This window comes from Trachypithecus francoisi, unplaced genomic scaffold, assembly GCF_009764315.1.
Source record: "Trachypithecus francoisi isolate TF-2019V2 unplaced genomic scaffold, Tfra_2.0 Lachesis_group1, whole genome shotgun sequence".
Lineage (NCBI taxonomy): Eukaryota > Metazoa > Chordata > Mammalia > Primates > Cercopithecidae > Trachypithecus > Trachypithecus francoisi.
In genome coordinates this window covers 37,588,247-37,603,220 of record NW_022681454.1, presented here as the reverse complement: position 1 = coordinate 37,603,220, position 14,974 = coordinate 37,588,247, and the positions used below count along the sequence as shown (strand labels likewise).

The 14,974-nt window shown below is 42.4% G+C and overlaps 1 protein-coding gene across 1 annotated transcript in view; it reads right to left on the bottom strand.

Moving 5' to 3' along the window:
• The window catches only part of PGM2 (phosphoglucomutase 2), a 36,527-nt gene extending 32,566 nt beyond the window's left edge, over window positions 1-3,961 (bottom strand). Inside the window, exons 1-2 of the mRNA XM_033213952.1 lie at window positions 3,804-3,961; window positions 417-584 (exon numbers count right to left, since the gene is read on the bottom strand). Of these exons, the coding sequence (XP_033069843.1) occupies window positions 417-584; window positions 3,804-3,884 (249 nt within the window). The 5' untranslated portion in view covers window positions 3,885-3,961. The remainder of the gene's footprint in view (window positions 1-416; window positions 585-3,803) is intronic.
• Window positions 3,962-14,974: the final 11,013 nt, after the last annotated feature.

The window sequence follows — 14,974 nt, the reverse complement described above, 5'->3', positions numbered from 1 at the left end:
AAACAAAGGAGAACAGGCTCTTGGTAATTCTAGCAGTCAGAAAAGCTTTTTAGCACTTGCTATGTAACCATGGCAAAAATAATAGAACCTTAAAAGTTGTCAGTTTACTTGGTGCATTTATACGGGAAGGAAAGCTCCATGAGAGAATCTGTTTGTTTGAGTCACTCTCATATCCCCAGTGACTGGCACATAACAGGCACTCAATAAGTGTGCTGAATGAATGAATGAATGAATGGCTATATGAGTCCTGATCAAGTGCTCCTTCGACCAACTTACTTTATGGAATAAATGGTGGCGACTTCCTGTGTCTAGCCAAGCTGATAAGACATGTCCATAATTAGAACAAATTAGGTCTGTCAAATAGAAAATGAGCTAGGGGATACATTGAGTTACTAAGAATTATAAAAATGTGGTACCTGTGTAGTCTGGATGATGGTCAAGTCATTCATATGAGAAATTCCAGGTCCCATAGCAGCTCGAAGGCCAGCTGTCCCAAACTCCATTCGGGCCCCAAAACATTTTCCTAGTTCCTCTTTATTACCTTCTGCTATTAGTCGTTTCACTACCTCCAAAGTTAAGAAATTCTGCAAAACAAAAATGTATAGATACAGCGAGACACATAAGTGAATGAAAAATCAGAAATGTAAAAAAACCCACAATTATTCTAACCCATAGAACAAAAATATATATATATGTAGACCTTTCAATTTTCTGATGCTTTTGAAATCTGAAATATGAAGTCAGTTTGACATTATAATGTTAAGTGTTCTTTTCTTTCCTGTCAAGGTAAGCACTTTTGGAGAAACAGAAGTAGAGGTTTTACCATATGAGTCTAACCCCCAGAATGGAATCCCAGCACACTACTTGCCAACTCTAGGTGCTTGTGCAGATTATTTCAGTTCTCAAATTCTGTTTCCCCATTTGCAAAATGGGAATAATCTAGAACCTCCCTTACTCGATTTTTAAGGTTTTAAGGTGGTTTACTTCAACTTAATGTAAAACATCTTTCTCTACCTGGCACTTAGTTGTGATTAAATGTTCATTTTTCTCCCTAATGCCCTCCAATTTTCCGGAGAGATTACACAATTTAAATCAAAACCTTACTTTTGTAATGTTTTATAATTCATACCAGGCGTTCACATACCTGGTCAAGTTTGAATATTGTAACATCTCCAAGAAGCAGACAAAAACCAGAAACCTAATTTTATAGATGGGGAAGCCTCCGAGATTGAGTGACTTGCTTAAATTGCAAGATAAACATTAATCTAGTGCCTTTTCTATAACATTAACTGCTTCAAATAGACGCTAACATGATTCATTTAAGTTCATCATACATTGCCCTATTTTTTTTTTTGTACGGTAGTTGCAGAAAATGTTAAGGTTGGAGAAAAATAATGACAATCCCATTAATTTCATATGAGCCTTTTAAGTTATGAATTCAGGAAAACAACAGAGGAAATACTTTATATTCCTGTTTTACAGTCATTATCCACTTAGATGAGCACTCATGCAGGACATGGCCATGTAATTAAACTTTGAAATACTATTGCAAATAAAACCTTGGCTTTCTGGAATTAAGCCCACATTTCCAGATTGTTTCAGATTCAATAGGAAACAAGTAAACCCCACCTTTTTTGGTGAAAAGCAGCAGACACTAATTACAGAACACAGTCTTACCTATCAGACTGTCAGCTGCCCCCAAAGAAGGGCTCAGATCGGGTACATAAAAGAGGCTCATAAAAGAGGCTCAAAAAATATTCGTGGAGTGAATCAGAAAACACGGACTTCACTGCCACACCCAATACCGAGTGATTCTCCCTTGTTCATAGTGTAGGTCTGGAAAATCTTAATTGGTCTTTGATATGTATGAAAGACCAATTATATATATGGTCTTTGATATATATGATATATATGAAATTTGATATATATGAAAGCAGCCTGAGAGAAACAAAGGAGATGGACAGATACGAATGAGAAGTCAAGAGGAGAGCAGGATCAAAATCAGCCCTGGCAGTGACCAAAACTGACAGCAGAGAAAAGAGCAGGGATGAAGGGCACGGTGGAAACACAGAGGGCACCTGCCAGGGTGCCTTGCCAATCGCGGGGGGAGTAGTCAGACTAGAGGGCTGCAGTACTTTTAGCTGGTGGGAGATTCACTGGAGAATGAACGGGCTTCTTCTAAGTTAGGTGCCAGTTTCAAAGCAAAAAAAGAAATTAACAGAGGATAGAACATGAGAAGCGGTTAAAAAAAAAAAAAAAAAAGGACATCTCATTTCTACCCAGAGAGACACACTCTTTCTATACACAGAGGCAACACTGTGTAGAAATTAGATTGCTTTCTTCTCCTTTTTCTTCTTAGGGAAAGTGCATTATGAACTCTGACTTCAAAACAATTCTGTACTCTACAAATTGCAAGTTATCAGAAATGGAGACATTTTTCTTCCCTTGAGAATCACAAGGTTATCTTCCCAGGAAAAGAAAAACGCCCCCAAGGAGTTGCCAATAGCATCCTGGAAATGGATAAAATGCTGACATTTTATCTGTAGGGGCCGGAGAATGGTAAATAAAGACAAAGACCTGACCCCTACTGACCTTGTAATCTGCTTTGTTCATTCAAGTATTTCAGTGACCTACTATGCGTCATGCACTATGCCTATGCCAGGCACTCCAAACCAAGGTAGTGAGAACAGAGAGGCCTGGTCACGTAATCTGTGGAGGTCCAGTGCACAATGAAAATGGGTGACCTCTCTTTTTACCATTAAGATTTTCAAGACAGGACAGCAGGACATTAAAACAACAGTGGGCCCTTCTAGGAGCGGGAGTCCTGTGAGACTGCAGGGGTCTCTCGCCCCTGAAGTCGGCCCTGGAGACAGACATTAAACAAACCTACAAACAAGTGTTTTTAGAGTTTTTTGTTTTTACCATTTGTAGTAAGAGCTAGAAAGGAAAATAACAGACCGTTTAGAGTGAATATTAGGGAGAAATAATTTACACTTCGGAGCCAAGGAAGGACTCTCTACGTAAGCCACATTTAAGTTCAGGCACAAAATGAGTCACAACGGAAGAAACAAGTTCGGCAGAGGAGAGCAGCAAGGGGCATCCCGAGAAAACCGAACAGCAAGCAGGAGAACAGGTAGGAAGGGCGAGACGCAAGTTAGAGAGGAGAGAGGGAGTGATGTCCACAGCTGGGTTCCTGATTCTCTCTAAGAAAAGGATTGAAGAGACAGAAAACCATGCTGTGTCCAAAGGGTTCCTCCTCTGCAGTCAAAGTTCTAACGGGTACTCCTGAAGCCAGGCGGGCCCACCCAGGAGGACCCTTGGTTTGTAACCAAGCCCTCGGGATGGGAGGACCGGACCACAACGCTGCTCAGCAGAGGTCTCAGCGGCCAAAGGAATAGGCGGGACGGAGCGATTCTGGGTCCATGGGGATGCACAGCAGAGCACGGACGACGAGCCAGCTGTCTGAGTGACAGGCGTGCTCCCCTCAGCTAGACAGCGTCCAGGGTCTGGCCGCGCTTAGACCACCCTGGCTCGCTCCTCTACTCCAAACTTGCAGTCCGGCCGGCCGGATGGCTGGTTTCGTCCGGGAACACGCTTTCCCGGCCTAATGCCGACCGTGCCACATGCCTGCCAGGCCGAAGGAAGCTTAGCAGCGGCCGCACCCTCCTCTAGAGTCTTCCCGGGAGAGAAACGGGGTGCACGCGGCGGGAAGGCAGCTCAGGCAGCGCACGCGGCGCCGCGCCTGGGGAGGTCGGAGCACCCGGCCCCGCTCCGGGCGCTCCCCGCCTGCTGACGCCCCTCACCTTGTCCCAGCGCAGCCACTGGGCCGTCTCCTGGTCCAGCCGGGTGTTCTCACCGAGACCGCCGTCTTCTGCAGCCGCCATCGCTGAGCTTGTGCTGCCGCGGCAGAGGGAAGTAGGCGGCGAGGTCACTCTTCCGGCCCGGCCCCGAGAGGCGGAGGCGGAGGCGGAGGCGGAGGCGGAGGCGGAGGCGGAGGCGGAGGCGGAGGCGGAGGCGGAGGCGGAGGCGGAGGCGGAGGCGGGGAGAGCCGCGGCTGAGCCAGCCGGTCCTGGGGAAAGTGACGCGCGCCGCGGCGGGCACGCCTCCTTGCCTTTTGTGGGTGTGCCACGGGGGGTGGGAGTGAGCGAGAAGGAATTGCGCGGCTGGGGTGAGTTGCTGGAACCTGGCACGAGTGAAAGGCTTTGCTATCGTCTCTGATGCATCCAGGTTACAGCCAGCCGTGAGTTCCTGCTGCGCGCCAGGTGCATGTCAGATGCTGGGATACCAGGAAGTGCACCCAGATAGGGGCCTGAAGATTATGTAGAAATTCAGAGGGTCAAGAACAGCCAGAAAAAAATCTTGAAAAAGAAAAACAAAGTGGGAAGACCAGTGGAATATAAGATAGAGACCAGAAACAAAAATACACTTGTATGGACAATTTATTTCAGAGGCAGGGCTGCAGAGCACAGGAGGAAACTATTTTTAATTAATGGTGCTGGGTCAACGGGATATCCACGTAGTGAAAAGAAAAAAGAGAAATTGGCCCCCTACTTCTCATCACACACAGCTCTGAACTGCAGATCAATTGTAGCTCTAAGTGTGAAAGGTAGCGTGAAACTTATGGAAACTAACATAGGAGCACATCTTCCTGACGCTGGTATCACCAAGCCATAAAGAAGATGCATACCCATAAGCATAAAAGGCACGTGTAGGAATATTTCTAGCAGCATTATTTGTAAAAGCCTCAAACTGGAAACAACCCAGATGACCATCGACAATACAATGGATAAATACTTGGTAGTATGTCCATACCCACTCATATAAATAAATCATGGCACATTGATACAGCAGTGCAAGTGAACTACTGTTATACACAACATCATGAATGAATCTCACAAACACTGAGTGACGGAGTTCAAAAACCCGCCTCCCCACCCCAAAATACTGGATCATTCATCTGTAGTCCCAGCTACTTGGCGATGGGGGAGCTGGAGGGAGTCCTGAGGAGGGAGGATCGCTTCAGCCTGGGAGGTCGAGGCTGCAGTAAGCTCTGATTATGCCACTGTTCTCCAGCCTGGGAGACAGAGGGAGACCCTGAAAAAAAAAAAAAACAAAAAAAAAACCCCGAAATATATAAAATTATAGGGAGAGGGAACAAATCAGTGATTTTCAAGAGCTGGGGGTGGGGGGAGGGGTTGACTACCAAGGGCACAATGGAATTTGAGGGAGTTGTGGAAATGTTCCGTATCTTGATTGAGTTAGGGGTTTACGTTTATCAAAACTCATAGAACTAGGATATAAAGGGTAAAGTTCACTGTATGTAAGTTATATCTTTTTTTCTTAAGTTTTAAGATTAAAAACTAAAAAGGAGGCAAAATTAATCTATGGATGTCAGGAGAGTGGTAGCTTTGGGAAGGAGGGAAAGTGCCTTCTGGGGTTCTGGGACTGTTCTGTTTCTTGACCTGGACGATGGTCAACAGGTGTGTTCACTTTGTAATATTCACTAAGCTGCAATCTTATGAGTTGTGCATTTTCTGTATGTTCTTCAATTTTTTAATTATTATTATTTTTTGAGACACAGTGTTGCTCTGTCACCCAGGCTGGAGTGCAGTGGTACGATCTCAGCTCACTGTAACCTCTGCCTCCTGGGTTCAAGAGATTCTCATGCCTTAGCCTCCTGAGCAGCTGGGATTACAGGGACGTGCCACCATGCCCCAGCTTATTTATTTATTTATTTATTTATTTATTATTTATTTATTTGAGACAGAGTCTTGCTCTGTCACCCAGGCTGGAGTGCAATGGTGGGATCTCAGCTCACTACAACCTCCATCTCCCGGGTCCAAGTGATTCTCCTGCTTCAGCCTCCCAAGTAGCTGGGATTATATGTGTGAGCCACCGTGCCCAGCCCTTTTTTTTTTTTTTTTGTATTTTTAGTAAAGAACGGATTTCGCCATGTTGGTCAGGCTGGTCATGAACTCCTGACCTCAAGTGACCTGCCCACTTTGGCCTTCCAAAGTGTTGGGATTACAGGGATGAGCCACTGCACCCGGCTAGTATGTTCTTCAATTTTAAAAAGAAAAAATATATATCCAGGATCTGTGATATCTGTTTAGTGTCATGGGGGAGGCATATTAAACATGTAATCACAGCAGTTAATACATAATTACAAACTGATAAAATGCTGGAAGGAAAGCAGAGAGATGTCATGAGGATGCAGGCTAACAGAGGCCACCTCAGTCAGGAAGCTTGCCTGAGCACTGGAAGCTTAAGAGAGATGTGAGGGAAGGATGTAGTTAATGTGAGAGTGTGGTCCTTCCCCTGACTGCAAAGCCTGAGAGACTGGAGCACAGAGAAGAAGAGGAGGACAGGCTGCCTCAGTTTCCCCAAATGTTAGGTGGTCTACAGGTCCACCACACTCAGGCTCTCTCTTTTCTCTGTACCAGATAAGTCTTCTTCTCAGTCATGCTCTGGAAAAAAAATTGCAGGACATGGAGAATCAGAGACCCAGGCAGATCTCACTCACCCTTGTTTTCCTCTCAAATGCCACTTTTCCGAGACGAGTCTGTGCAGCCTTCAGCCTTCTGCCAAGGTAGGAGGGGGGCTGGTGGGTCTCTAAATATCCAGCAGTTCTGGGCCTCAGAGTTCATATCTGTCCTTCTGTGATAGGGATGGTTGCAGCTGAGTCTCTACTATGGTTCAAAACGTGGGGAGTGGTGTCTAAGGAAGTTATTTTGGTACCTTTTTTCTTTTTTTGAGATGGAGTCTCATTCTGTCACCCAGGCTGGAGTGCAATGGCATGGTCTTGGCTCACTGCAACCTCTGCCTCCTGGGTTCAAGTGATTCTCCCGCCTCAGCCTCCCTGGTAGCTGGGACTACAGGCATGTGCCACCACACCCGGCTAATTTTTGTGTTTTTAGTAGAGATGGGGTTTCACTATGTTGGCCAGGCTGGTCTTGGAACTCCTGACCTCATGATCTACCCACCTTGGCCTCCCAAAGTGCTGGGATTACAGGTGTGAGCCACCATGCCCAGCCAGGCATCTTTTATTATGTTAGAAACTGTGGACCCAGGGTGATATCCAATCAGAACTATTTTAACTTCATTTGAGACACCAAGGAGCAGATTTTTCAATATTCTTTTATACAAACAAGGAAAGAAAGCAAGTGTAGTTTCCAAGTAGGGAGGAACTTTTAACTGGTAAGTTGCCAAATGGTAAATCAATTCTTTTCTCTTACTGAGAAGGTCACCAAGATTTTAGTTACTGCGTTGGAAAACAATGCACGCAGCCACATTCTGTTCCTCCCATTTGCTTCTCATGTGAAGCAGACGGTTGTGTCAGGGACTTTTCTGGGGTCGCCTGCTGACATTGGAGGTTCTGACAGTGACACTGCAGAAACCTGAAGCTGATAATTTCTTACATATGACCCCGCAGTTATCATTTTATGTCTGTGGAAACCCACGTCGAATAGGAGATTGAAGAAGGGTTCTCAGGGAATAAGTCAGACCTTCTTGTTTTGTAAATGAGGAAGTGGAGACACCCAAAATTTAAGAGCCTTTCTCCAAGACATACGGCTGGTTAATGACAGAGCCAGGATTGTCACTCTGGGTCTCCTGATATCCCAGTCAAACATTCAGTCCCTCTCCTGTTTCACTCAGCCCATCTCTACACATATCCATTTCAAAGGAAATTCCATGAACTCTGGCAACCTGTTTCCATGTGATAATAGCCTGCTGTTGATGAAAACCAAATCCTAACCATGTTTGATATCGATGATGTTAGGCGATGCTTAAAATAACTTCATTTGTTTGTTCATGCTGTCTTGCTGCCTGGGAACGCTTTCACATGAGTGTCCCAATTGCTTTGGAAGTCTTCCCAATGTCCTCAAATACCTGGTCAGCAATTCTATCAGTCCCTTGGTATCCAGTCCAGAAAAAGTTCTTCCAAAACTTTTTGTTATGGAAAGTTTTAATTATTTACGAAATTGATTCTTATGTAACTACCACACAGCTCAACAATGATCAATTCATGGCCAATCTTGTTTCATCTACCCACTTCCCCCTCCTGTGTTAGTTGGAGGAAGATGCCAGATATCATATCATTTCACTTATACATATTTTGGCATGTATCTCTGAAACATAAGGACATTTGAAAATAACTGCAAAACCATTATCTCAGCTAAAATTTTACAAATTAAAGTAGTAATTTTTAAATACCATCAAATGTCCCTTTAATGTTTAAATTTCCACATATCTATTAATTTATATTAATTATAATTTTAACTGAAATCTTAATTTTATACTTTTTTGCAATTTGCTTGAATCAGGAGCCAAATAATCTTCCCATGGCTTCATATGTCTTTGAGGTCTTTTTTTATTTTACAGAATCTGCCTCAATTTCCTTGCAGTTTATTTGTTGAAGAAACTAGATTGTCTGTCCTATAGGGTTTCCCAGTCTGGATTTTGCTGATTGCATCTCTGGTGTTTTCTTTTTTTTTTTCCTTTGAGACAGAGTCTTGCTCTGTTGCCCAGGCTGGAGTGCAGTGGTGCGATCTCAGCTCACTGCAACCCTTGCCTCCCAGGTTCAAGCACTTTTCCTGCCTCAGCTTCCCGAGTAGCTGGGATTACAGGTGCACACCACCATGGCCGGCTAATTTTTTTGGTATGTTTTTAGTAGAAATGGGGTTTCACCATGTTGGCCAGGCTGATCTCAAACTCCTGACCTCAAGTGATCTGCCCACTTCGGCCTCCCAAAGTGCTGGGATTACAGGTGTGAGCCACCGCGCCCAGCCAATCTCTGGTGTTCTTTAGCGTGTTCCACTCCCTTCTGTCTTTCCTGTAAGCTCATTTCATTATCATTTTCCCTTTATGGTCTCTCCTTCACTGGATTGACTTCCTGGAGGACAGTAATGGTATCTTACTTATCTTTACCTACCTAGAGCCATGCTGTTCTCTGGGCTGATCCTTGAACATGTCAAGCAAGTGCTGGTCTAAGGCCTATATCTGCATTGCCCTCCCCCAGATATTCCCACATTTAATTCAGGCTTCTCCTCAAATATTAGCTCATCAGAAAGATCTCTCTTCTCTAAAATGCTGGTAAATGTTTAACAACTGGCTCCCTGGGATAAAAAGCCCTGACCTATAGTATTTGCCAATTTCCGTAGTGTAAATACATCCATCACGGTCGATTTAAAACTGCAATGTGATATCACTGAACAGAGAGTTGGGGAGAGATTGGAGCAGCACACCATTATATAGTATTTCCAATACACAGGTATCATAGATGTAAATAACTTAAAGGACATAGATCATGATAATAGTCAGTAATCTACATAGAAGATGCTGAGTTTGAGTATTTATTAGCTTTGTTTTTAATATAATATGTTGACTTTGAAGTTCATATAATTTAATTTTCAATAATGGCAGTATTCGATTGTTCTCACACTGCTGTAAAGAAATACCTGAGACTGGGTAATTTATGATGAAAAGTGGCTCACGTTCCCCGGCCTCTGAAGGAAGCATGATGCTAGCACCTGCTCAGCTTCTAGGGAGGCCTCAGGAAACTTACAATGGCGGAAGGTGAAGAGGGAGCTGGCACTTCACAAGGGCTGAGCAGGAGGAAGAGAGAGAGCAGGGAAGTGCCACACACTTTTAAACAACCAGATCTCCTGAGAACACACTCTGTTGTGAGGACAGTACCAAGGGGGAAATCCACCCCCCTCACCCATGATCCAATCCCCTCCCACCAGGCCTCACCTCCAACAGTGGGGATTACAATTTGACATGAGATTTGGGCGGGGACACAGATCCAAACTCCACTAATGTCTGTGTTTAACATCTGCTCTCACAATTACAATTCCTAAAAATTGAAGAGTGTGCTCTCATGAATCAGGATGAACTGTCGCCAATATACCACTGACTCTCTTGTTCACTGTACCTCGAATGGGATCTTCACCACTCTCTTCTCCTACTTTGTTTTTCTTCAAAGTGTTTATCACTCCCTGCCATGCTGTTATACATTTGATTTAAAAAGCCTTGACTGTCTTTTCTGCTGTTTTTTCCCTAACTCAGCCTTCAGCACCTAGAACAGTGCTTGGTTTGTAGTAGATGTTCAGTAAGTATTTGTTGAAGAATGAATCACTGGGTCCCTTATGCTCATAAAGAAAAAGTAAACATAGAAAATAATAATAATATAAGGCACAGGTATGAAACCTACACAAACCTTTTCTCTAAAACAAGTGAACCTTTCTGAATTTAACGAAGAAAAATGTATCATCACCATTATCTCAGTGTTCTAATTTGAAGGCTGATGAGAAAATGAGTAAATAATGTGCCAGGAGACTTTATCGGTGTAGTCATTACTGGCCATAAACTCAAAGTACACCAACAGCAAATCTTTCTGGCAGATCATCTGGAGTTTAATGATCTTTCTCAGTGAAAATTTAAAATATCTATTATTTATGCCTATTTTCTTTTTCTTTTTTTTTTTTTTTGAGATGGAGTCTTGCTCTGTCACCCAGGCTGGAGTGCAGTGGTGCGATTTTGGCTCACTGCAGCCTCTGCCTCCTGTGTTCCAGCGATTCTCATGCCTCAGCCTCCATGGTAGCTGGGATTACAGGCACATGCCACTGTGCCTGGCTAATTTTTGTATTTTTGGTAGAAACGGGGTTTCACCATGTTGGCCAGGCTTGTCTTGAATTCCTGACCTCAGGTGATCCGCCCACCTTGGCCTCCCACAGTGCTGGGTTTACAGGCATGAGCCACCACGCCCGGCCTATTAATGCCTATTTTCCTTAAATTCATGAAATTGTCTGATTTTTTCTTATTACTAATTTTAATAATTCCTTGCACTTAAACTACCACTAGGCCTTCTAATATTAAAAGTTCGACACCAGGGCTGGTCTGTGATCCTTGACTCCGCCTTCCTCTTCTCTTTTTCCTCCTGCCAGTGTCTGCTTGTCCAGCACAACCCACCACCTCTCCCTAGCTCTCAGGGCAGGAGTCATTCATTCTGATTAGGGGGTTGATGTTCAGTTAAGCATCATTGTGTCCTTTTGCCTGGGGCATTTGAGTGGTTAACCAGGCATGAAGTTGCTGGTGAACATAGAGAAGCACTGTCACTGAATTGCTGTGTGCTTTAGTTTCTGCCTTGGTCAGAGAGATACCCCAACCACGTCCTCAGAATGTGCGAGGATAAAGCCGTGTAAGAGATTTGTGTTTGAAAACTTCAGCACCCTCTAAAGTGCTAGCGGACTCATTCCAGCTTGGGACTGAGCCTGGCACCTTTTTTTTTTTAACACCTCTGCAAAGAGTTAAATTTAAGAGACTTCGCAGGAAGGGAAAGTTGGATTTTGTTTTGTTTTGTTTCCTGAGCACCACATAATTCCTGATGTTTCTGAAACATCCCTGGTTTGGAAACTGAATATTTAGCCTGTTTGGGCAGCCACTGTATAAATTGCTGTGCTCCAGATGAAGCTGTCTGATCCATTGTGTTGTTCTTTTTCATCAAAATTACCTTGATCTACCACCTTCTCACTTCTGTCGTTTCTAATTGTACCTGCATTCATATGGAATTTAATCTGTCTCCTGAAGTGAACAATATTACATAGGAGACCTAGGTGTACTCTTAAAAGAAATACTGGCCTCAAACAAACTTATGTGTCAAAGATAACCCACAAGTCATAATTTAAGGTGGATCATACAGCCTTAAATTCTTAAAGGACCATTGTGTTTGATACAGTTTGAGTCTGTGTCCCTGCCCAAATCTCATGTCAAATTGTAATCCCCTGTGTTGGAGTTGAAGCCTGGTTGGAGGTGATTGGATCATGGGGGTGGATTTCCCCTTTGGTGCTATTCTCATTATAGTGAGTGAGTTATCAAAAGATCTGACTGTTTAAAAGTATGTAGCACCGCTCCTCTCTCTCTTTTTCCTGCTGTGGTCACATGAACACATGCTGCCTTCCTCTTCGCCTTCCTCTTTACCTTCTGCCATGGTTGTAAGTTTCCTATCGCCTCCCCAGGCATGCTTCCTGTAGAGCCTGTGGAACTGTGAGCCAGTTAAACCTTTTTTCTTCATAAATTAATTACTTGGTCTCAGGTATTTCTTTACAGCAGTGTGATAATGTACAAATACAGTGTTTAAGTCAAGAAAAAAGAATTTTAAACCTGTAGACTTTCCCATACTAACTGCTATTCAACTTTTTTCTAATCCCATTTTCTTTTAGTGATTAAGTACTCAGTATGTCTCTCTCTCTCTGTCTCTGTGTGTATGTGTGTGTGTGTGTGTGTGTGGTATGACGGTTTCAGATGACTCAGACATCCTTCCTGTAAGAGGATTGTACATCCACCCTTTGTCCTTTGTAAGGGACGATCAGGGTTCTTAGTCCCCTCTTAATGTTAAGAAAACCAATTGTTTTTCAACAAACTTCAGACATGATGTACATAAAATAAGTTTAAAGTTTTTACCATTACAGTTTTCATATTTTGCTTTACAAAATGTCCTCTGACTAGCACAAAGATAAAGACTTCTGCAGAAAGCAGAAAATTCTTGAGTACTGGTTATTATCACATTTTAAAAAATCGTGTCATCATTTGGCTTGATAAGATATTATTAAAATGTAGTTTGACAAATATAATTTGCTATAGACAGGCTCATTTTGAAATTAAAGGTTTAGGTAATTATATAGTTGGACATCTAAATAATTAAAGATTTTCAACAAGTTTAGTCATTCCTGTATGTCAAATATCCCATTCCATATCTTTATGTCTTAATGCTCGGTTAACATTTTTATGTATGTGTCTTAGTTCATTCAGGCAGCTATAACAAAATATCATAAACTAGAGTAGCTTATAAACAACAAAAATGTATTTCTCACAGTTCTGGAGGCTGGGAAGTCCAAAATCAAAGTGCCAGCTGATTCACTGTCTGCTGAGGGCCACCTTCTCACTGTGTCCTCAAATGGTGGAGGAGTGAGGGGACTCTCTTTGACGTCTTATATAAGGGCACTAATTCCATCCATGCAGGCTCTACTCCCATGACCCAATCACCTCCCAAAGGCCCCACTTCTAATATCATCATCTTGGTGGTTTGGATTTCAACATATGAATTTGGGAGGACACAAGCATTCAGTCCATAGCAGTGTGTATTAGTTTTTAGTTTGGGTAATGGAGAAAAAAATTCCACGTTCAACCATAAAAATACCGTTTGAAAAGTTTTTCACAAGAATTTGCTAAAACATTGAATGGTTAATTTTATGTAACATTAATGATATGTCTAACACACAGATGAAAGAGATACTACAATGAACAAGAAAAGTAGAATTTTTTAAAAGGCTCAGAAAAGTAAATTAATAACCCCAAATCACAGAATCAATCTGATGGATAAACATTAAATATTAGTTTTATTAATGGTAAAACCTAGATTGAGGCTTCGCATCAAAAGTAGCAAGTTGTCCACATACATTGACTTCCACCTCTTCTAAAACCACACTAAAATGGAAATAAAGGGATATATTTGGAAGACATAAATCCACAAGGACAAAGAGAATGAGAAGAGGTGGGAAACCACAGCAAATTGTGGAGGGTGGAAAGTAGTTGGAAGAGTGGAGACTGTCATATGGCAGCCTTAAGAGAGCTGAATCCCACACTGGCTGTAGGAAAGCCAAGAGCAACTAGTTCCAAGGTAGACTTCCTCTACCACACACTGATTCAGGAATTGGTAGACCCAGATACTTCTGCAAGTTAAGGTGAAGGTGACTAAGACCAGAAAGATTGACTGAAAATCTGTTTAAGAAGCAGTTAGATCTCTAGACTCCTTATACCCCATGTCGATGGTGATTGCCCCTTTACTACACACATCAGCAGAAGGCTGGAGATTTATTATCTAGCATTTATGCTGAGGATTTCTTGACTGAGGAACCCTAGATATGGATTACGTTCAGGACACCAAAGTGAAGATAGGAGGAATAAATAAAAATTGATATACTATGAATATTGATACCACCCCATGCTTCTTGTTGATCTATTTTCCTGGAATGCTGGTAGAACCTTATGAGATTGTAACCAGCCCAAAAAGAAAGAACAAGAACTACTGATGTTGACAGTTCCCCAGTGAAATGCTCAGCCAAGTCACCAATATATCTGATATAGCATGCAGAACTTCTAATCAACTTTTTGTCCCCTACCGTTAAATATGAGATGACAGCCGAGAACCACCACATTTTGAGCACACCTTCCAGTATGAAAGACAAAGGCCAAAATAAACAAACCACAAGAAGAAAATAATCTATATGAAAAAGAGGTTATGCATGGAAAAGAGAATGTGAAAAAACAAAAAATATCTTAAGAAAGCGAAAAAAATTGTGCTTTTCTTATAATTAAATGTGAGATTATATGTATATAAGAATATTATTGTCTTATAATTAAAAATGAGAGAAGATTTAGGGAATAGAAAATAGTTCATGAAAATTAAAAACATAATAGTAAAAATGAAAAATTCCAAAGAATGCTTAGAAGAAAAAGTGCAAGAAGTCTTCCTAGAACAAAAAATAAAATAAAAATAAAGAGAAAAGGGTTTTTTTTTTGTTGTTGTTTGTTTGTTTTCTTTTTTTTTTTTTGGACAGGATCTTGCTCTGTTGCCCAGGCTGGAGTGCAATGGCATAAACACAGCTCACTGCAGCCTCAACCTCTTGACCTCAAGCAATCCTCCCTCTTCAGCCTCCCGAGTAGCTGGGAGCGCAGCCATTTGCCACTAGGCTCAGCTAATTTTTAAAAATTCTTTTGTAGAGATAGGGATCCCACCATCTTGCCTAGGCTGGTCTCAAACTCCTGGGCTCAAGTAATCCTCCTGCTCCAGTCTCCTAAAGTGCTGGGATTACAGGCATGAGCCACCACACCTAGCTTAAAAAATTGTCTTATAAATGAGAAATCAAAGGAGTAATTTCGGAATTGCAGAAAAGGAGAGCAGAGAAAATGGAGG